The sequence below is a fragment of the Xyrauchen texanus genome, chromosome 30 (genome assembly GCF_025860055.1).
Source record: "Xyrauchen texanus isolate HMW12.3.18 chromosome 30, RBS_HiC_50CHRs, whole genome shotgun sequence".
NCBI classification, from domain to species: domain Eukaryota; kingdom Metazoa; phylum Chordata; class Actinopteri; order Cypriniformes; family Catostomidae; genus Xyrauchen; species Xyrauchen texanus.
In genome coordinates this window covers 26432314-26456248 of record NC_068305.1, presented here as the reverse complement: position 1 = coordinate 26456248, position 23935 = coordinate 26432314, and the positions used below count along the sequence as shown (strand labels likewise).

General features: G+C 36.9%; 1 protein-coding gene across 1 annotated transcript; it reads left to right on the top strand.

Annotated features, from left to right (window-relative positions):
- Positions 1 to 1289: 1289 nt before the first annotated feature.
- Positions 1290 to 23935, top strand: LOC127624356 (probable E3 ubiquitin-protein ligase RNF144A-B). The gene is made up of 8 exons (XM_052099150.1): positions 1290 to 1559; positions 13182 to 13335; positions 14790 to 14894; positions 15047 to 15107; positions 18178 to 18388; positions 18860 to 19007; positions 19485 to 19574; positions 22446 to 23935. The coding sequence occupies exons 2-8, from the start codon at positions 13201 to 13203 to the stop codon at positions 22575 to 22577; spliced, it is 882 nt and encodes a 293-aa protein (XP_051955110.1). The 5' UTR covers positions 1290 to 1559; positions 13182 to 13200; the 3' UTR covers positions 22578 to 23935.

The window sequence follows — 23935 nt, the reverse complement described above, 5'->3', positions numbered from 1 at the left end:
GAAAATAAACTTGGGGAGTAAATTCTTATTTATAGTCTATTCATTTTGTAATCAATAGTAGCCTGTATTTATTTGTAATAGTTTTAAATGATATAGCTATAAAGTTTTCAGTTTAAATAAACATACAAGCTTTTATATTTTAAATCAAATTAAGCTTTTCAAATTATTAAGCTTGCGTGTTCTTGTTGTGGGCCTTTATGAATTCACTTACGCATTGATATACCAGCTGTTTTATATTTTTTATAACATTAAGAATTTGTTTGCAGCAGTCCTCTTGAGCTCTCTTAGCAGCCACTGTTTCTTCTTGTTGTGTAAATGTCTTTAATTGCTTCATACATTTTCAGCTACCCCTTGTACTGTGTAAATCATGTGTTTTAAGTCTTCATGATTCCATGCTGAACTCTTGAGCAGTGTAAATGCATTTTAATTTTGTTATATTTTTAAAACAATGTCTTGTGCACAGTTAAAATTAAAATTAAATTAAAATTATTTAATTCATTAAAGAGAAGACTCAGGGGTGCAGGCCTTATCAAAAAATTGCCATGAAAAAGCCACTTTTGAAATAGAAAACCAAAAAGAAAAGGTTAGAGTGGGCAAAGAATCACAGACATTGGACAACAGATAATTGGAAAAGCGTTTTATGGATCTAAATCCAGTTGAGATTTTGTGGGATCAGCTAGACTGTAAGGTGTGTGAGAATTGCCCAACAAGACAGTCACATCTATGGCAAGTGGAAGCGTGGGGTGAAATGTCACCCGAGTATCTGGACAAACTGACAGCTAGAATGCCAAGGATCTGCAAAACTGTCATTGCTGCACTTGGAGGATTGTTTGATGAGAACACTTTGAAGTAGTTTAAGAAGTTCTGAAAAAAAAATAATAATAATTTTAATAGTAATTTTTCACGTTATTAATGTCCTGACTATACATTGTGATCAGTTGAGTGCAACTTTGGTGAATAAAAGTACCATTTTCTTTCCATAAGAGCAAAATCTGCACATTATTCAAAACATTTGGCTGTCCGTGTATATATATATATATATATATATATATATATATATATATAGGCCTATGTTGCAGTTGTTGTAATGGGTAATATGTAAAGCTCAACTGCGGTCAAGGTTCAGTGCACGAAAATGGTCACGAACTAATTATCACCAGCAGATGGCACTATATCCCAGTTTACACTTGTCTGCGAAAAAGTTACCATGAGTATGACGTGAGTATGCGTCGACCTTTAGTCGGCAGAGGGCGCCACAGAGCGCTCTGCTCTCTCAGAATAGCGTATCGGTTGCGTCTCTAGAGCCGCACACCTCTAAACGCAGTCAAATGGCGCCGCTCCAAGGACTCACAGCGAACAGCTCGACCAGCCTTATTTTAATTAGAGCATAAACCGCTTCTCTGGGATTTTATGTATTCTCTTTCTTTGCTGGCTTGCGAGCCATGCTATCTCAATTTATCTGCGACGAATGCGGACATATAGGAAGCCATTGCGCTTAGTTGTACGTGGAGCTGCTGTTAGTCCAATAACGGATTGACAGCTGATATATTCAACCCAAGGTAGGCAGTCCACCGAGTGTTATTGTGACAATTGAACGTCGTGTTACTTTGTATTCTTACTTTGACACGGCACTCTGAAATAATTTTCACAACAGGGTGTTTTTTTTTTCGATGTATATGGAACGTTTCAAACGGTAATTGAAAATGGTTCAGTTGTTGACATTGTCTCTTCGTAACACTAATCCCGTAGATATGCCGTAGACATTTTGAGTGTTTAGTCATTGGGGGAATCTCTGCAGGCTAGCACACTGATCCGATTCTAATAATCCGGGGAAACTCCATTACACATTTTACGTGACATTTAAGAAGGCTGGTCCTACAGCAGGTTTCCCTATAAGGCTTTCGCTTAAAATACCGTACTGATGTTGATTTAAAGGGCATTGGCAAGTACTGTACATAGACATGTTATTTCACCTCAGAAACGTGGTTGTCACTTGTCAGTCATACTCACATGAATAGAAATCGTTCTCTATTTCTAGTGCATTCTGTTTGCCAGGTGTAAGTGTTGATTTCTGCAGATAGATCATTCTGAAACAAGTGTGATCACGTCTGCTCCTTCCTCAGGACGTAGAGCCCAGTCAAAACATGACCTACTGATGGGTTGTTTGTGGATGTCAGTCTTAATGACTTGTTATTTAATGCCTCACATTCCTTACAGTTGCTAATTCAGTGGGAGAATGTGCACGGAGTATTTTTTTTTTAACAGGTTTACAAATGTGGTATTCACATTTTGATGTTTATTCAGGATGTTTAAATGCATAAAGAGATCACTTCGATTGATTTTAATGTGCCATTAACTCACAACCGCATTAGCTGCCTAATCGACAATCAATGATTTACTGTATTAATCAAAGTGTACAAAAAGTGTCATAAAATGTGTTATATTCCCCATATCCAGCTCCCACATACAGTTTCTGTTATTTCATAGTGGGGACTTTGACTTCTATTGTTTTTTTTGTTTGTTTTTTTTAAACAACAAATTTGTATCTCATAACCCTACCCTTGAACCTGACCTTCGAAGAAACCAGCATTTTATGCATTTTGTTCAAAAGGAGTAGTTGCCCCAAAAAGGACAATTCTTTCATCATTCATGCCATCTCAGATGTGTATGACTTTTTCTTTCTTCTGTAGAACACATAGAGATTTAGAAGAATGTCATAGCTCTGTAGGACCACACAATGCATGTGGTGACCAAAATTGTGAAGCTCCATAAAGGCAGCTTAAAATTAATCCATATGACTCCATATGACAGAAGCGATCCAATCGATTTTGGGTGAGAATAGCCCAAAATATAAACTGTTCTCACCCAAAATTGATTGGATCCCTTCAGAAGACATGAATTTAACCACTGGAGTCATGTGGATTATTTTTATGCTGCCTTTATTTGCTTTTAAGCTTCAAAATTTTGGACACCATTCACTTGCATTGTATAGACCTAAAGAGCTGAAGTATTCTTCTAGAAATATTTGTTTGCATTCAAACAGTCATACATTTGGGATGGCATGATGGTGAGTAAATGATGAGAGAATTTAAATGTTTGCATGAACTATCCCTTTAATACATTATTTTGTTTAATAAGCAACTTTCCTTGTGGGTACATTTAATAGTTGTATACATTTGGTCCCTACAAATTATGCTAACCTTGACCCAGATTGTGTGTGTTTTTTTTTTTTTTTTTTAACTCTAGATGTAGTGCAATGTTTGACTTTTTGATTTGAGACCAGTTGTAGGGAGTTATTTACAAATAGATGGTTTTGTTTACATTCAGATGGATGTCTGTAACCTTAATCATGATATGCAGATTTAAAGATAAAGAGAGTTCCCCTCTCTTTATCTTTAAATCAAGCCTTATGTGACGTTACCGAACCAGACTGAAAAAGAGGGACATTAGTGTATGCTGTAGTACAGCTGGACATTTCTGAATGTCTCTTTCATGGGATGTACAGGGACTTCCTGTGTCCGGAACACACCGTGCCTGCCAGCTTCCGCTTTTCCTGTTCTGCATGCTCACACACACCATTACTTTTCATCAAAGTAATACAACAGTACTGCGTCAAAGTTTTATAGTTTCTCGGCACTGGTAGAGTTTATTTTTTTTTTAAGAAACAGTTCAACCAAAAAGGAAAATGATGTCATCATGTACTCACCCTCATGTTGTTCCAAACCCATATGACTTACTTTCTTCAGAACACATAAGCCAGTGTTAAGCTAAATGTTTGACTTTTAATTTATCATTTTCATGCAGTGAAAGTGAAGGGTGACAGAGGCTAACATTCTCTTTTGTGTTCCATGGAAGAAAGTAAGTCATGTGGGATTGCAACAACATGAAGATGTGTAAATGATTTATTTTCGGGTAAACTATTCCTTTAAGGGCACAATGAATTACCGAACTGTGCCTGTGTTTTGGTATTTTCAGCTCCATGATCAGCTAGGGAGCTGTTTGGCATCTTTTCATTCAAATGAGGACAAGAGACTGTCTAAGAGTGACTTTACTGCTCAGCTCTACAAATCATATGCAGGGTTTTTCTTAGACAAAAAAGGTCTTCGGTGGTGGCTGACATACACAGTCATCACATATGTGAGGCAGTTTTGTTATTTGATTTGATTTATTTTGTTTACATTATTTAAATTTAAATGCAAGATATTTAATTGCAGTTCATATTTGTAATTAATATTATTTACTTTTGATTGTCTGAGAATCTAGAAACTTCTGAATTCAACAGTTTTTGTACTTCAAGGTGCTGTGGGAAATCAAACTAACTTAACACCTTATTTCTATAGGCCTAGTTATAATATTTATCATGCACATGAAACCAGTCTTCAATCAGCCCACGTACATTCGCGTTCCACATGAGAAGCATTTTTAGCACTAATTAAGCGGCAAATTAAAATCAATATAATAACATTTGCTTCTCCGGCTCTAAATATATCTGCGGCGATCACCGAAAAAATTTTAATGCAGGAAAAACCCTGGTGTGGCGTATTGATGCCTAGAAGAACATAATTTTTGCTACACGGATTATTCATGTCATGGGTTCACTGAGAAGTCCTATGCTAAAATGACCGTGTGCAACATGCAAGTGGACGTTGGTGAGAGAGTTTGCGCTATTGTGGGTGTATGTGCGCAAACTGTGGGTGTATTGCATGGTAATGAAGTGGCGCAATGCTCAATTTGCCATTTTCCTGAGAAATAGGTCATTGCGCTAAGACGTTTGAAAACCACCTCAGCTGTGTTGAAATGTACAATTGCATGTATGATCTATGTTGCTATAGTATTTTTCCACCTGTTGTCGTGGTGATTTTTAAATCACTGCAAATGGGCCGGTGGAAGAATTTGAAGAGAGTAAAATGTTTTTGAATTGGTATGATTTTTTGGCCACTTTATTTAGATTTTATTTTAGTTTCTACATCCAAATTCTGCCAAGAATCTAAAGTTTCATGTGTATAAAAGGAGCATTTCACCATCATATATTCCAGACAATCAAGGATGCAATAAATGCACAAAAGAACAAAATTATTTTATATATAATAAAATAATTGTTCTAATTCATTGCATGCAGTCCATTTACATTACCAACTTCTTATGAATGTGCCGTCTTATCGCTGGGGATTGAGGGAATTAACTATATTAAATTGCACTTGATCCAGCGCCTTTGCGCATTGCACTGGTGATTTCGCTAAACCCACTTGTGCCTAGACCAGACATGGGCAACATACGGCCCGCAGTTCGGATCAGGCCCTCAACCTGGTTTAATGTGTTTAACATGCTCAGGGTTGCCAGATAAGAGACGCAACACCCCCAGTCTGAGATTTATACTTGTGCAAATTGGAAATATTCTGCCTAATGTTAGACATAACATTATGTAGACATATTTTGTTCAATCTGGCAACCATGCACGCAAGTCTGCTTTTTCTATCTCGCTTTCCCCTTTGAACAAACTTGTTCAAAGGGGAAACCTACTCTGTGTCCATTCTTGAGGCTGCTTGTGCTGTTTGGTGCTACTTTGCAGGTAAACATTCTCAGTGATTAAATTAAATATAAAAGTAGATCTCTGCATCATTGACATGTGAGCAAAAGCAAGTAAGAGAAGAATATGTATTTTTTATTTGTGCAATTTAGAAATGTTGAAGTCCCTTCGCACCTGTATGTTAATCTAACTCTTGCAGTAATCATTTATCATATTCATTCAGCCCGTGTTATTCGGTTGTCCTTTTAGCCTGTAAACGGGTAACGTTTTAGAAAAGAACAAGTAAACTCACCCGCTTTGCAACAAACATTAAAAGTTCTATAAATGTTTTTTTTTAATTATTATTAAAACAGACCCCTGATGTAGAGATTGAATAATAAATTAACAGGGAAGTAGAGATGGCAAAATACATTTATAAGCTCAGCCTTTATTCAGTTTTTTTTAATGCCTGATAGAAAAGTATCTACCTTTGTAGAGCAATATAATACTTTAGGCAATTGTAGAATACTTGCATTAGTCACAGATACACTTCAGAAAATTGAGTTCACAACTATTTCTGTGCTTAAAAGTTACAAAAACCAAATAAATGCAGAACATTATATCTCAAAAGGAATACAATGCGGCCCCCTTTGCACTACTAAAAGCCCGATGTGGCCCCTTTACCAAAATAGTTGCACACCCTTGGCCTAGACTCTGTGTATGCCTGCACGAAAATACCGAAAGGGCAATGGCAAGTTCACTCACAAACTCTCCTATAAACCACAGTTCTCTGTATTCCTCTGACATTTGTTTAAATTCTTTTCTCCTCAAAATGAGAGATGATGGGTGTGCATTTTGCAACAAATCCTTTGATCCCAGTCATTCAATTAATCTGTAAAATCCTCTTTAGATCATGTTGTCTAACTGAAATGGCACAAGCCATCTAGAGATTCATCTCTTCCTAATGCTTTCTATTACACAGACACATGTGTCATGCCACATAACAATGTGCAATGGTCTCAATATTCATTTTTGGGTTTTTTTCTCCCATGTTCTTGTTAGCCAAATCTTGTCTTTACTTTCTTTCTTTGTGTCAAACAGCACAGGAGGCACTTCCTGAGTTATTAATTAAATGATTCATGGTGTTTGCTTTTTTTGTTTTATATTATTTGCATATCAAAATTTTCTTAGGAAAAGAGTGTCAACTTATCATTGAAATTAAGGTTAGAGTTAGGGTTAATATATACAGTGAGGAAAATAAGTATTTGAACACCCTGCTATTTTGCCAGTTCTCCCACTTAGAAATCATGGAGGGGTCTGAAATTGTCATCGTAGGTGCATGTCCACTGTGAGAGACATAATCTAAAAAAAAAATCCAGAAATCACAATGTATGATTTTTTAACTATTTATTTGTATGATACAGCTGCAAATAAGTATTTGAACACCTGAGAAAATCAATGTTAATATTTGGTACAGTAGCCTTTGTTTGCAATTACAGAGGTCAAACGTTTCCTGTAGTTTTTCACCAGGTTTGCACACACTGCAGGAGGGATTTTGGTCCACTCCTCCACACAGATCTTCTCTAGATCAGTCAGGTTTCTGGGCTGTCGCTGAGAAACACGGAGTTTGAGCTCCCTCCAAAGATTCTCTATTGGGTATAGGTCTGGAGACTGGCTAGGCCACGCCAGAACCTTGATATGCTTCTTACAGAGCCACTCCTTGGTTATCCTGGCTGTGTGCTTCGGGTCATTGTCATGTTGGAAGACCCAGCCTCGACCCATCTTCAATGCTCTAACTGAGGGAAGGAGTTTGTTCCCCAAAATCTCGCAATACATGGCCCCGGTCATCCTCTCCTTAATACAGTGCAGTCGCCCTGTCCCATGTGCAGAAAAACACCCCCAAAGCATGATGCTACCACCCCCATGCTTCACAGTAGGGATGGTGTTCTTGGGATAGTACTCATCATTCTTCTTCCTCCAAACACGGTTAGTGGAATTATGACCAAAAAGTTCTATTTTGGTCTCATCTGACCACATGACTTTCTCCCATGACTCCTCTGGATCATCCAAATGGTCATTGGCAAACTTAAGACGGGCCTTGACATGTGCTGGTTTAAGCAGGGGAACCTTCCGTGCCATGCATGATTTCAAACCATGACGTCTTAGTGTATTACCAACAGTAACCTTGGAAACGGTGGTCCCAGCTCTTTTCAGGTCATTGACCAGCTCCTCCCCTGTAGTTCTGGGCTGATTTCTCACCTTTCTTAGGATCATTGAGACCACACGAGGTGAGATCTTGCATGGAGCCCCAGTCCGAGGGAGATTGACAGTCATGTTTAGCTTCTTCCATTTTCTAATGATTGCTCCAACAGTGGACCTTTTTTCACCAAGCTGCTTGGCAATTTCCCCATAGCCCTTTCCAGCCTTGTGGAGGTGTACAATTTTGTCTCTAGTGTCTTTGGACAGCTCTTTGGTCTTGGTCATGTTAGTAGTTGGATTCTTACTGATTGTATGGGGTGGACAGGTGTCTTTATGCACCTAATGACCTCAAATAGGTGCATCTAATTTAGGATAATAAATGGAGTGGAGGTGGACATTTTAAAGGCAGACTAACAGGTCTTTGAGGGTCAGAATTCTAGCTGATAGACAGGTGTTCAAATACTTATTTGCAGCTGTATCATACAAATAAATAGTTAAAAAATCATACATTGTGATTTCTGGATTTTTTTTTAGATTATGTCTCTCACAGTGGACATGCACCTACGATGACAATTTTAGACCCTCCATGATTTCTAAGTGGGAGAACTTGCAAAATAGCAGGGTGTTCAAATACTTATTTTCCTCACTGTATATAATATATATATATATATATATATATATATATATATATATATGTATATATATGTATGTATTATATATATATATATATATATATATATACACATATATATATACACTCACCTAAAGGATTATTAGGCACACCTGTTCAATTTCTCATTAATGCAATTATCTAATCAACCAATCACATGGCAGTTGCTTCAATGCATTTAGGGGTGTGGTCCTGGTCAAGGCAATCTCCTGAACTCCAAACTGAATGTCAGAATGGGAAAGAAAGGTGATTTAAGCAATATTGAGCGTAGCATTGTTGTTGGTGCCAGACGGGCCGGTCTGAGTATTTCACAATCTGCTCAGTTACTGGGATTTTCATGCACAACCATTTCTAGGGTTTACAAAGAATGGTGTGAAAAGGGAAAAACATCCAGTATGCGGCAGTCCTGTGGGCGAAAATGCCTTGTTGATGCTAGAGGTCAGAGGAGAATGGGCCGACTGATTCAAGCTAATAGAAGAGCAACTTTGCCTGAAATAACCACTCGTTACAACCGAGGTATGCAGCAAAGCATTTGTGAAACCACAACACGCACAACCTTGAGGCTGATGGGCTACAACAGCAGAAGACCCCACCGGGTACCACTCATCTCCACTACAAATAGGAAAAAAAGGCTACAATTTGCAAGAGCTCACCAAAATTGGACAGTTGAAGACTGGAAAAATGTTGCCTGGTCTGATGAGTCTCGATTTCTGTTGAGACATTCAGATGGTAGAGTCAGAATTTGGCATAAACAGAATGAGAACATGGATCCATCATGCCTTGTTACCACTGTGCAGGCTGGTGGTGGTGGTGTAATGGTGTGGGGGATGATTTGTTGGCACACTTTAGGCCCCTTAGTGCCAATTGGGCATTGTTTAAATTGTTTCTGACCATGTCCATCCCTTTATGGCCACCATGTACCCATCCTCTGATGGCTACATCCAGCAGGATAATGCACCATGTCACAAAGCTCGAATCATTTCAAATTGGTTTCTTGAACATGACAATGAGTTCGCTGTACTAAAATGGCCCCCACAGTCACCAGATCTCAACCCAATAGAGCATCTTTGGGATGTGGTGGAACGGGAGCTTCGTGCCCTGGATGTGCATCCCAAAAAATCTCCATCAACTGCAAGATGCTATCCTAACAATATGGGCCAACATTTCTAAAGAATGCTTTCAGCACCTTGTTGAATCAATGCCACGTAGAATTAAGGCAGTTCTGAAGGCGAAAGGGGGTCAAACACAGTATTAGTATGGTGTTCCTAATAATCCTTTAGGTGAGTGTGTATATATATATATATATATATATACACATACATATATATACATACATACATATTGTATATTTCCTGTATTTATGAAAGAGAAAGCTTGTTTAAATATTTATGCCAGAGGTCTTGGCAATAGCCTAGCCATGCCCAGCACACAAGAGTCAGGAGTGACAGTTGTGTAGTTTCGTGACTGGAGAGCATCTTAATTTAGCTTTAACCTAGATAGATTAAAAATAAATGTTGCATAAGACCTTGATATCATTTGTTATATGATTTTACTCATGGAATGAAAACTATCCTAGCATCTCCTGACCCCCTTTACTTTTTGCAAAACTGACAAAAAACAGTTTCTTTTTTAAAGGGAACTTTGAGCACTTTTAATTGTAAAAATCTGTGCTGGCTGTCTGTTTAACATTTCACTTCTTCAGTCTGGATCTTATGATGGCCATTGTGCCGTTTTGCTCTGTGTGACCCAACTAAATAGGGTATTTCACTTCCTTACCCATTTGCGTGTAGGAAGGGCTCCAGCTGCAGTTAGTCTAGTGAATGAACAATGGAGGTTTACAGCCCTTCGTTCATGCCTGGGATTACAAGTCAGTCATTCTGAAAACTCTGGGCAAGTGCCACGGTTTCTGTTGCAGTAGCTTCTTTTGGAATTATCTTCCAGCAGCATCACCAAATGGAATTTAAAAAAATAATTTTCATACAGGTTTCCAGAACACTTCCCACGTCTTTCTTTGGTCAGTCTCATTCCAAATGTTGTGACGGGCAGCTTCAAATACTTTTTCACAGCACTGTTTGGCTGAGAGTTCCTGTGTCTGGATAAAGCTGTGTGGGTGTGCTGGCAAAGTTGCAAGGCCCAAACAGGAGAGATGCACAGCCTGCTGAGAGGCCTGTGCTGTTTGGGCTGTCGACTCTTCCCGTCACTAACACAATGAGATACTGCAGACGCAAGCACTCAAGTCTCCATCTGTCTCCACCCACACAGATATCTGCTACTGAGAAACGTACCAGACCATCTGAACATTCCTCATTAATTTAATTATTTTAGCTCATGCTGACGTGTAGTGATTGCTGTTATAGTGAACATTTCTTAATAGAAACCAGAGATGCACCAATGTTATTTTGCTGCCTATTACTGATCAAATTATAACCATCTGCATATCTACCATAAGCATGAAAAGGCTGAAAACTGATGGTTTATTAATCTGTAATATAGGTACATTTTGTGCATTGAATAGGGTCTACAATTAACTTTTTAATGCTCATAATATAATCACTAAATTCAGTTGAGTGCATAAGTTTGCATCCTCTTCGCAGCATCTGCAAGATAAGGGATTATAACAATTGTTTTGTATTATTTATTTAGTACTGCCACGATGAAGCTATTTGACATACAGTAATAGGTAAAAATAATAACTGAACTTACATAAATGATCCTGTTCAAAAGTTTACATCCCCTTATACTGGTCTTAATATGGTGTGTTGCTTCATCTGATCAATTTCTAATTGTAGCTTTTGTGATAGTTGTGCATGAGTCCCTGATATGTCCTGAGTAGTGAAGTTGCCCTTTCAGAAGTTACATAAACAAAATAATAAAATTTTCCCAAATCATTCTGTTCAAATCCCCTTGGTCCTTAATATATCGTTTTGCCTTCTTGAACATCGATTAATGTTTGCACCTTTTGTACTAGTTGTGTATGTGTCTCTCAGTTGTCTTGTATTGTTGTGTAATGTAGGTCTGTTATTGCTACATTTAGCTAACGCATCCAATTCAATAATGTTTCATGGAAATGACTGAATGCCTCTGCTACATTATAAGTATCCCCTGTGCCTCTTTGTGGGACTGTAATTGTGTTAATTTACAAACAAAACATAATTTGAAAGTAAATCTATGATCTCATTTCAAAAGTTCAAACAGGCAAAGTAACAAAATATTGGTACGAATCAGTCATTTTTTTTTTAGCATGCTGCTTGTGCTGCATGTACTTTCTGCGGGGGTCTGTTCTCTAGTCCTAGTTCTCCCCTATAGAGAGATAGTCATTTGTTTTCTTTGGGATGCCTAGCAGCATAGTGAGGGATATTGACACACTTGCCAGTGATTGGACAAGCCCTCAGAAAACACCTCTCAGAAGGATAGCTGGTCAAAATGTCAGGTGTTATTTCAGGACGACTCTTTTCCAATTTAATTCAGTGCGATTTCTGTGGCTCTAGTAGCACCAAATAGAATAGCAAAAATAATATTTTCATACAGGTTTCCCCAAATACTATTTAAACATGAAAAAAATGACACAATTCACCTTTAAGCAATAAGATATGCATCCATGGGTGCTGTTCAGTGGCAGTCGAGAGCACCGGGCGTTTTTCCGGTGGGCCGCTGGGTAATTTGAGCCGGCCCTCTGCTGCTCAAATATAAAACAATTATGATATTATTGATCAGGGCTGACCCTTCCTAAAGGCACACAGGTGGCCAGCCTTGGCTCCAATATGGCAGCGCAGACCCCTAAACAGAGCCAGAATTAAATGAACTTTATAAGGTCAAAACAATACAATTACTTTTATTTTGAAATTACTTACACAGTGGCAGGGTTTTTGTATGAGCGTGATTGCTTCGTAACTGTGTGGACTTCATTATTTGACATATAAATCACAATAATGGTGACTACCAAAAACTAAATATTAAGTAAAAGATCTGAATAATAACAAAATGACAAATAACTCCCAAGTTACAACAAATACAATAACAGTAGTGGAAATAAAATTGGCAAACAATAAAACTATGAGCAGTACACAGTCATTTGCATAATTGACTTATACTGCAAAGAATTACTGTTAGCTGAAGTGTGGCTTGAACAGGGCTTTTCACATTTTAATCAATAATAATCTAGGGAAGGAATTAAAACACTGCTGATAAAAATATGCAACAAATTAATGGTGAAAATATGAGCAATTAATCTGCACAATATCTGCAAAGATCTGCAATTTAAGAGGTATGTTTATAGTTTACATATATTTATATTTGTACATACTCTGTCCAACTTTCTGTTTTCATAGATCTTTTATGTTTTGTGACACTTTCTTCATCAATTTAAACATTTTCTGATCTTGTATAGCTATACATAAATAATATAGTATACTTGTTTCTATGACCGCATATTAAATAAGACAATGGTTTATTTTTACTTCTAGAAAAAATGTGAAAGATTCCAAATCATCACATTTACAGTTGTTCTGTAGATGTTTTAAAGTTATGACAATTTTTGCATCTGTGGGCCCCGTTGTCACGACTAGATGTCAATATTAATGTATTTTTTCAAAAACTAAATTTGAAATTGTGCCTGAAAATGAAATCAATGAGCCGGTGTGGTGTGCTGCAGGCCTGGATGGTGGGTCGTTCTGGGCCAGAAAGTACAGGGCCACTTTTTAGTCCTGTCCACCCCTGGTTATGAGTCAAAATTAGGATTTCTTACTTGCCTGTTCTCCATGGTCTTTAGCTCTTGTTTTAGTCATGTGGTTTGTCTGTGACTCTTAGTGTCCCAGATCCGTGAACCATGAGCAGCTCTCGCTATGAACCCAGCTGGGACGTGGACCTGGCGCCCCTTCTGTCCTGTAAACTGTGCCTGGGAGAATTTCCTCTGGAACAGATGACCACCATCTCCCAGTGCCAATGCACATTCTGCAGTCTGGTAAGGAATGTGTCTTCTTTATATTCAGAAGGTAGTCTTACCAACCAAATTTTAAGATTAATGTTTTTTGACATATATTATTTCTGTTTAATTAAGAGTTTATATATATATATATATATATATATATATATATATATATATATATATATATATATATATATATATATAGTGTAAATATGTATTTACAGTATAATGTTACTAATGCTTTGGCAGTTTTTTGCTATGCGTATAGAGCTTCTTCTTGATGTGGGCAAAATGACTTTCTTTCTGCAATCAGCTCTTGAATGTTGTCTCAGTCAACAGAATACTATGATGGTCTGATGTTGCAACATGATCTCATGAGAATTTGTATGTATTTTTATATAAAGTTTGGTTCTAGCAAACATACATTCTCTTACGTTTGCACAGACACTGAAACGTACAATACTAACTTATTGACAGCATCTAAACTTCATTCTACGTATTAACACCTACAAAAATGTACAAAATATCGATTAATATTGAATAATTCATAGAATTAATCAGTGAATTATATTTAATTTATGATCATTTATGATATAAATGATAATTTATAATCAATGATTAGTTAAATGCCATCACATTTATTTAATGCAGTTGACATTATTATATGAATTTTTATTTGTTTCATTCAGTTCTGTGTTCAAATTGATCTGTTACCCGTTTTTTTATATGATTAATAAATGGTCAAGGTTAGGGTTAGAAGTAGGTGTGGGATTAGCGGCTGTAATATATATATATAAATTATTGTATTGTAACACATTATTGCTACTGTACATTAATCTACTTGTTGCATGTTTTTATATTGTTGATATGTGGTTGTGTTTAGAGGTTGGGGTAGGGTTAAGGGATATAAAATATCTATAAAACAGTAAAAATGTACAAATATATTTATCATCAATTTGTGTATTCAAATATATTTGCAATGGATTCATCAATATTTTCAGTTTCTAAAGCTGTAAATAGTATTAGATGCTTTCAAAACGTCCATATTGTATTTTTGAATGTTTATCTAAACTTACAAACATGTACGTTTAAATGTTACAAATATGAATGTATAAATAGCTATGTATATTAATCAGAAAGAGCTTTATTGCCAAGTATGCATACACATACAAGGAGTTTGTCTTGGTAACAGGAGCTTTTAGTGCACAACAATACAAAAACAGCAGCAAGACATGGATAATAATAAAAAATCATAAAAAATAATTATACACATACGTACATACACACAGACACACACATACATAGATACACATAGACACATACATAGTACAATTCTTATGTACAGTGCAATATTTTTATTTCTGGCTGGATGTTGCCTTGATTACAATGAACAGAGCTTTTGTTGGTGATAGCATAACCACTTGCAGCAATTGAATATCCTTTTAAAGACTATTATTTCCTTTTTGATATTCATCAACTGTCTCTTTCAGTGTTTGAAGCAATATGTTGAGCTGCTCATTAAAGACGGCCTTGAAACAGCTATTAGCTGTCCAGACTCTACCTGCCCAAAACGGGGACATTTACTGGAAAATGAGGTAAGCTCACCTGAAATTCAGACATAAAATGCTGACCTATTTGAAGCTTTTGTCAGAGACTTAAAATAAATTATTTAGGGTTTGATATTAAGACTCAAGTCTCTCTCCCCTTTTATTTCCTTCTACATATATGCTCTTTCTCTCTGCTCTAGATTGAATGTATGGTGGCTGTTGAGATCATGCAACGTTATAAGAGACTCCAGTTTGAGCGAGGTGAGTTTCCTTGATACAGACATATAATAAAAGTACATCAACTGTAGTTTCTAACTTTTACACAGTTGATGAAAAATGGTGGGTTTGTAACTTTTATGTAATGTATTATACCATATTTATATACAGTATAATATCCATATAATTAAAAGAGTATTGCACATTTCTTTATTAATTTCTTTTCACCTTAAGAAATTTGAAGTTTTCCACAACCATTTTTCACCCTCTCCTCATCCCTTAAGGGCTTTCACACATAAGGCGTTGTGATTTTAAGAGGCAAATTGCTGTCGAATGGCCCTTTCACAGAGAAAGCAACGTGAATGATCACAGTTAGCACATATATGCCTTTACAGTATGTGACACTTATTGATTAGCAATTTTACCCCAGTACGGAAGGTGGCACAAAACACCTTTCAGCTGGTCTTCCCTCAACCCATCACGGATGAGAAGATGCAAAGCAAACATGTTCTCTATCGAGCAGATCGAAAAAGAAAACTGATTTCTCTTCAAGCAGCAGCATTTGTATGTTATTTCCATGTATATCTACTTGTGTTATACATTTGCTCAAAAATAAATGTGACATTTAAACTCAAAACCCATCTTCAGTCTGACCTATTATTAGGTACTTTAATACTGCTAAAGGAAGCACAACTGGTAACTATTTAACGATAGCAGTCACAGTACTGAGATTAATATTTGGCGAAGAAAAATATGAGATCCGTAAAGTTGTTTAAAAAAGTGATACAAAGGCAAATATAACACAATATACTGTACATGCAGTACTGTGCAAAAGGGTTTTTTATATATTCAGCTTTAGTGTGTCAATAGGAAATATATATGTTAGACTCCCAAACATTACTTTTGCAAATAGAACAGATGAACAGGGAGCCCTGCAACAGATGGCATTGCCCCCACAGTGCACCCCCACCCCCCACACACACACACACACACACACACTGAACATCAAGTCAGTCTGAGATTACGTAAAGAGACAGAAGCAATTGAGACAGCCGAAATAGATTGAAGAACTGTGGTGATTTCTCCAAGAAGCTTGGAACATCCTATCTGCCAACAATCAAGAAACACTGTATTCAGGTGTACCAAGGAGAATTGGTGCTGTTTTAAAGGCAAAGGTGATCACACCGGATATTGATTTCGCTTTTTTTATGTTTACCGGACCGTAATAAGGAAAATTCCTGAGAAATGCAAACTTGTAGTAACACCTGTTTACTCCAGAGGGCAGTAAGTGAAACTTCAGCTGTATGAGCAATTTGCAGTTTACACAGTTAACAAAACAACCCTTCAGCAGCAGAACAACACAAACATGCGTTATATTCTTGCGTTCGAAACAGTTGATGGAGCACAAATCCGAACTAAGAGTTCTCAAGCTGTGTTCTGAGTATTAAACTATATTTAACTTGACACAGTGACCTAAAAATTGTATATTTATGATGCAACACACCCGATACGCTACACAAGCATGTCTGACGCAGGTTTACATTGACGGGTCCTTAACCAAGCCCTCATAATAAATCTCAAACTGATTGACAAATTAACCTGTGAAATGGATTGCTGTGAACTGTATGCCAATGATTGACTTGACTTATGTTCAATAATATGGTAGTAAACAATACGTTGTATTCTAAAGCTGCTTTTTGTATTGTCTTATTAATGTTTAACTCTTCTGCCACAAGAATGTAATGCATTTTAATTATCTGAATATTTTTTTATATATATATTGTATTACATTTATATTATATGTATCTTTTTTTAATATTTAAAGATAACTATGTATAATTATTTCATAATTATATATTGAATTATTGTTATATGAGGGGCTTTCTCTGCAAATATTTGTATATGCGATTTATTGCGATTAATTAATCGGGACACCATGTAAAATTGTAAACGATTGACAGCCCTAATTATATTATAGATATTTTCCCACGTAAGATGGCAAAAAAGGCTAAATAATGCAGCAATATGGAATACATTATGAAACCATTCACATAAGATCAGATCTGAAAGGGTATGTAAGGCAGTGATTCAGCAGTAAAAGTTACACGTTAAGAGAACCGATCTGAGAAAATTTGTTTACGTTTTTAAGGCATTTGATGCAAATGAAATACACATCCTCACTGCTGGTTCAGGATTTTTTTCTCGAGTCTTTCTTTAAGCGTTTAATTTCGGTGGTCAAAACAGCATGCTATGCTATAGGGCCACCTGTTGTGCTGGTTTTAATAACTGCAGTGGCTCCTGACACGTGATCTAAAACTTAAAGTGTCATTGGCCAGGGAATTTCATTGTTGGGCGAGGGTAAAAAAAAATGTCACTGTAAAAAAAATAGCTGTGCAAGAATCGACGTGAATGTACGCTCCAGATGTCAATGGCTCATTAGGAATCCATTGATTCGATTCAAAACGTTGATTGCGGCAAGCAATCACGTTTCGTTCGCAAACGCCTTTAGAATTAAATGAACAAACATGGAAAATCAACAGCACTTTAACTTCCCCAACCTTCAACAACTACCTCTTTTCAAAGCCTTGAAGCCTGACTAAAATAATCAGGGACCTTGTTAAAAATAGATTTTTTTTAAGCACCATTTCCTTTGAAATGATGCTTAATGCAGACTTGCAGGTGCTACACAGGTTTGGTGGACTTTCTCATGTTTTGCTATTATCATTATATATTCTGATGGTTAGGAATATTAGTATCTATCCTTCCTTCTCTTTATTACCTACCCTTGGCCAAGTTTCTGATCACCCAATATGCATGGACTGTCATGTGTTGATTTATTTATCTGTCTGATGTTAGAAAGCTGGTGAGCATCAGAACGAGGTGTTTTTGCAGTTTAGTTGCATTAAATGGTGTGTTTGAACTGGCAAGAGAGTTCAGAATGTTTCAGTATGTTTTCATGGAACATCAGGTTTTTATGTGTCAAAAGATTTTAAAAAATTCTACTGTTCAGTACCCCTGTAAAAGGAGACTAAAACTGGCAAAGTAGATACTCAAGGCAGATGCTGATCAGAGCACTTGGGTCATCATTTTAAACATGCTCTGTCTTTCCATGTAGAGGTGCTCCTGGATCCTAGTCGGACCTGGTGCCCATCCTCCTCATGCCAAGCGGTGTGCCAGCTGAAAGAGGCAGAGGTGCAAATGCCGCAGCCAGTGCAGTGCCCTAAGTGCAACTTGCGTTTCTGCTCTGCCTGCAGGGAAGACAGCCACACAGGACAGGCATGTCAAGAGAGCCTTCCAATTGCCACCTTCCTGCCTGGGGAAATTAGGTACACATACTTGCTAGCTTACGTCAAACCCTCAACATCAAATCATATGGCATACACAGCAGAGATGGTGTTTCTTATTGTCTGTCTGGTTGTTTAAAATAAATAAATTAAATGTCATGTAATTTTTTGTTCCAGCAGCATTTCAAAATAGTATATTACTTGTCATTTAGCAGTAGCTTTCTGTCTAAAGTGACTTGAGAGTACCTGTTGTGCAACCTGATGTTATGTGCTTTGCTGAGGTGTACAGCAGTAATGAGGCAGGAAGTGCAGTCGCATTTCTGAATTCATATTGCTCATATCAGGGTTAGAACCTGCAATCATTACGTGCAACCTACACAAAACTTAGTCATTAATTGTTAGGTTACCAACAGCAGTAAGATGGTCAACAGGCCATTATCATCTGTGCTGTGACCTGTGATGTGTCATATAAATATCTTGTTGGTTTTATTTTTAACGTTATCTCTCTTTCAGCTCCCACCTCAAGAATCAGGATGACGAGGCTCCGATCAAACGCTGTCCTAAATGTAAAGTGTACATTGAGAGAGACGAGGGCTGTGCCCAGATGATGTGTAAGAATTGTAAGCATGCCTTCTGCTGGTACTGCCTGGAGTCACTGGATGTAAGTCCCTATATAAAAATCCTGTTTACACCTTATATTGGGTAAAAGCCAAAAATTAATTGACTAATTATTTTCATATGAATTTGAATGTTTTAGGCAAATTGGTCTTATATTTGGAGGATTATTTTATTCCTGTTGATTTAAGAATACTACTTAGTTCTTGAAAATGCCTTTGGTTCTGTCTACAATATACTGTATATGTGGTTTGTTGACCACAACTGCAATGTTGATCATAGATATGAACCCATCTTTGCACATACTGTAAGGGAGAATTTGTCATTGATCCTCGGATAGCTTTACCACTGTAATGATTTAAACAACACATAGTAGAGTTTCTGTGGAAAGTTCTGGAATATTCCTTCAGTGCAGTAACTGAAACCTCAAAACCCTCAGTCTTGGTTGGTTAGTTGGTGGACTGTTATTTCCATTTGATTTTTTTTTTTTTGACTATCTGATGTCTCTCCAATACATCTTTAGGATGACTTCTTACTGATCCACTATGATAAAGGACCATGCCGGAACAAACTAGGTCATTCCCGTTCCTCCGTCATCTGGCATCGGACACAGGTGTGTACCACATGAGTGTATTTATCCTGTCTGCACATCTGAAATGGAAAAGAGAGTGCTGAAACAGCCCTGGCTTATTGTAACACTTATTAAAGCCTAAATATCAAAGAATAGAGTAGTTAAATACCCTGCATGCAATGCATGCATACTATGCATCTGTGTTGTTGATTGATTTAAATTACTGTGCACTTAAAAGTTTTTTGTGCACAAAATAAGATATGGCTGATCCTCAGATATTAAAAGCACATCAAGATGCAATGAGGGCATTTACAGCCAGCCTAAATGTGTGTGTATCCTTATGTTGTGTCTCCGCATCTTGTGTTAGATGTATTTTTAAAGAGAAACTTAGGACCTTCCTTCTACCTACTGCTGTAAATCTAAATTTCTAAAATCTGAAGAAAATAGCATTGCCTTGCAAATTCATTGTCATTTTTTTTTTCAGCTGTTGGTAAATTAATTGTTAAGGCATTCAGTAAAGATTTGACATTTTGAGTTTCAAGATCCATGAATGAGTGTTTTTAATTTATCAGTTAAACAATATTAACAAGGTGTCTTCCCAATATGCTGTTTTTAAAAAGCACAGTGCTTTGTAGCAACATTAGGATGTTTGCTTGCAAATATTTTGTTTTATTATCAATTATCTTTAAAACAATAGCCCAAAAATTTACATTCTGTCATTATTTACTCAACACCATGATATACCGTATGTATATGCCTTTCTTCACCAGGACCCATTTGAAGAAAAAATAGCTCAGTAGGTCATTAAAATGCAAGTGGATGGTGTTTCAACTTTTGAAGTTACAAAAATCACAGATAGTCAGCATAAACGTCATCGATGCGACTCCAGTGGTTAAATTAATGTCTTCTAAATCGGCAAGATCGCTTATGGTGCGAAAAAATATCAATATATATGTACTTTTAACCATAGCCCAACGCTTCTGGTAAGCTTCACTAGAGGGTGGAGATCACGTGGTCTCTCATGTGACGTGTTCGCATTGTCTTTTCGGATGTAATCTCACGTTATCCTCTCGGTTGAGACATCCAGGATAAGCGCACAAATGTACCATTGTGAGTAAAGAAACAGATAAATACAGATCCTACTCCTACTCTCTTGTGCATCGCTGTTCTATGTGTGTCGTACATGGCTTAGTTCACGTGTGGTTCATGTGCCAACGCGAGTACATCACACGTGCTTACAGCTGCTGACCGGAAGCCACGATTTAGGGTTAAAAAAGTACTTAAACTGCCGGCCAAATTTCTGGAATAATGTACAGATTTAGCTGTTTCGGAAGGAAATGTGCTTTATTCACCAAAGTGGCATTCAACTGATAACAAAGTATAGTCAGGACATTACTGATGTAAAAAAACAGAACCATCACTATTTGAAAAAAGTCATTTTTGATCAAATCTAGACAGGTCCCATTTCCAGCAGCCATCACTCCAACACCTTATCCTTGAATAATCATGCTTAATTGCTAATTTGCTACTAGATAAACACTTGCCATAACATCAAACACAGCTGAAAGCTATTTGATTTATTTAATGAAGCTTAACATTGTCTTGTGTGTGTGTGTTTTTGAGTTGCCACATTATGCAATAGACTGGCATGTCTTAAGGTCAATATTAGCTCAAAAATGGCAAAAAAAGAAACTGCTTTCTCTAGAAACTCATCACTCAATCATTGTTTTGAAGGAATGAAGGCTATACGATGCTCGAAATTGCTAAAAAATAAAACTGAAGATTTCATACAAAGGTGTACACTACAGTCCTCAAAGACAAAGGAAAACTGGCTTTAACAAGGACAGGAAGAGATGTGGAAGACCATGTACAACTAAACTAGAGGATAAGTACATCAGAGTCTCTAGTTTGAGAAATAGATACCTCACATGTCCTCAGCTGACAGCTTCATTGAATTCTACCTGCTCAACACCAGTTTCATGTACAACAGTAAAGAGAAGACTCAGGAGTGCAGGCCTTATGGGAAGAATTGCAAAGAAAAAGCCACTTTTGAAACAGAGTGAGCAAAGAAACCCAAACATTGGGCAACAGATAATTGGAAAAACCCCATTGAGCTTTTGTGGGATCAGCTAGACTGTAATGTGCGTGAGAAGTGCCCGGCAAGAACTCGGGTGAAATGTCACCCGAGTATCTGGACAAACTGACTGCTAGAATGCCAAGGATCTGCAAAGCTGTCATTACTGCACATGGAGGATTTTTTTGATGAGAACCTTTTGAAGTAGTTTAAATTGTAATAGTAATTTTTCACATTATTAATGTCCTGACTATATATTGTGATCAGTAAAATGGCACTTTTTCTTTCCATAAGAGCCAAATCTGCACATTATACCAACTCTTTGGCCGCCAGTGTACATATTGATCTATTCGCACCAAAAGCGATCGTGTCAATTTAGAAGACATTAATTTAATAGCTGGATACATATGGATGACGTTTATGATGCTTCAAAAATCGAATCACCATCCACTTGAATTTTAAGGACTAATTTCAAATTTTCTTCAAATGTGTTCCGGTGAAGAAAGAAATTCATACACACCTGGGACATCATGATGGTGAGTAAATTATGATAGAATATGAATTTTTGTCAAACTACCCCTTTAACAACCTTCATGACACTGTTGAAATGATATTGCATTTTGGTACATCACAGACAAACTCAACATGACTCTAGGACAGACATCAAGACATGGACAGTTAAACATTACTGCCCTCTTGTGGCATTGCGGCATCTGGACTGATGTTGATGTGTTCCAGCATCATAAAGAGCAATATCTCACTGTTTAATAATCACCAGGAATCTACATGCATAATTTTATCTTCTTTAATCCTTCTTCCCTCCCATCTTCTGTGTTCAGGTTGTAGGGATCTTTGCTGGCTTTGGTTTACTCTTGCTAGTGGCCTCCCCCTTCCTTTTGCTGGCCACTCCCTTTGTGCTCTGCTGCAAATGTAAGTGTAAACGTGGCGATGATGACCCTCTACCTACCTAGAGATCCATCCTTCAAGAGGTCACTTTTGGCACAGTCGAGAATCCCATCTCTGAGCTCTCTTTGTAACTCCAGCAGGGGTGTGTTGATGGTGAAAGAATTAGCTCTTCTGTCTATGAGACTGCATATTTCTGCTGAATTAAAATGTGGACTGACATTGAAAGGAGTTTTGGAGAAGCAGAGAAGCTGATTGGATGAGCCATTTGAGGCAGGCTGAATGTGTTTGCAAGCAAGCACTTCTATGAAGCAGGACAAAGTTTGTTTTGGAGGGTTTGATCTTCTTCGATTCCTGTATGACATACAGCTGTCTTTATTTATACACTTGTCTTGTAATTTTTCTCATTCAATATTTCATCACCTTGTATTATTAAAGTATTTTTTATGTTGTTTATCAAGTATATAACAAATACCAATTCTACTGACTACAGACTTCAAGGGCACCTTTTAGCAAGGAGAGGATCAAGTTATGTGGTTTCATGCTTTTCTTGTAGCAAAGTCACGTAACCTCAATATTTCTGGCAATTTGTCTTGTCTGGTTGCATATGCATGCTGAAGACTGAGCACGTATTGAACAGGCCCAGGATTTCAAACATTAGAACCTCTCTACATTCTTCCACTATTAAATGCATCTTATAAGCTTTTTCTTGGGTCAGTAAAACCTTGTTGTTCCATTTGAATCTACTTAGACATACCTCAAATGTAGCAGATGCGCCACCTGATGCCTTGTCAAAGCTTGTAGGCTTGGGTGTTGCCAAAATATTTCTTATTTTCACTCAGTTGGTTACATATCAATCTAACCATTTATAACAAAGTTATCACAAATGTGTCATAAAAAAATAAGCTATTTTTTAATGCTTTTCAAATATCAAAAGTTGTCATTGATGTCATGTGAAGATTAATTCTGTAGATATTAAACGTATGTCTTTTGTTTATATTTCCCACCCAGAAAGTTGTTAGAATGCAACAACAATTTCAAATACAACCTGCATTATAATGTGCATACCAATTTAGGTCAGACTAATCAGGCCAGTAAGACTTAACTTTGTACTTTTCAGGTCACTCTAAGAGTAAAGAATATTTATTTTAGTTTTTTTTCTTCTTCTTTTTTGGAGTAATACTTCTGGGAATAGTTTGCCAAATATTATGTTATAAGCCCATTAGTAATATTTGGTTGATGAATAGGGTACACCTATTTTTGTTCATATAGCCTACCTTCAGCTAAATATGCCTTTGTTTTTTCCACATTTTGTAAATTCTCTTTGTAAGTGTTTCAACACTTTTTGTAACTGTAACTGTATATAATGTGTATTTACGTTTTTCACCTTGAAATATATTATTATGCTGAATTACGCTCCGTTTGG

Bases quoted from the DNA above. Each gene is read 5' to 3' on its own strand.
- LOC127624356 (XM_052099150.1), top strand. From the start codon at position 13,201: ATGAGCAGCTCTCGCTATGAACCCAGCTGGGACGTGGACCTGGCGCCC. The intron at 14,895-15,046 runs GTAAGCTCACCT...TCTCTGCTCTAG, and splicing joins GACATTTACTGGAAAATGAG to ATTGAATGTATGGTGGCTGT. The intron at 18,389-18,859 runs GTACACATACTT...TCTCTCTTTCAG, and splicing joins TTCCTGCCTGGGGAAATTAG to CTCCCACCTCAAGAATCAGG.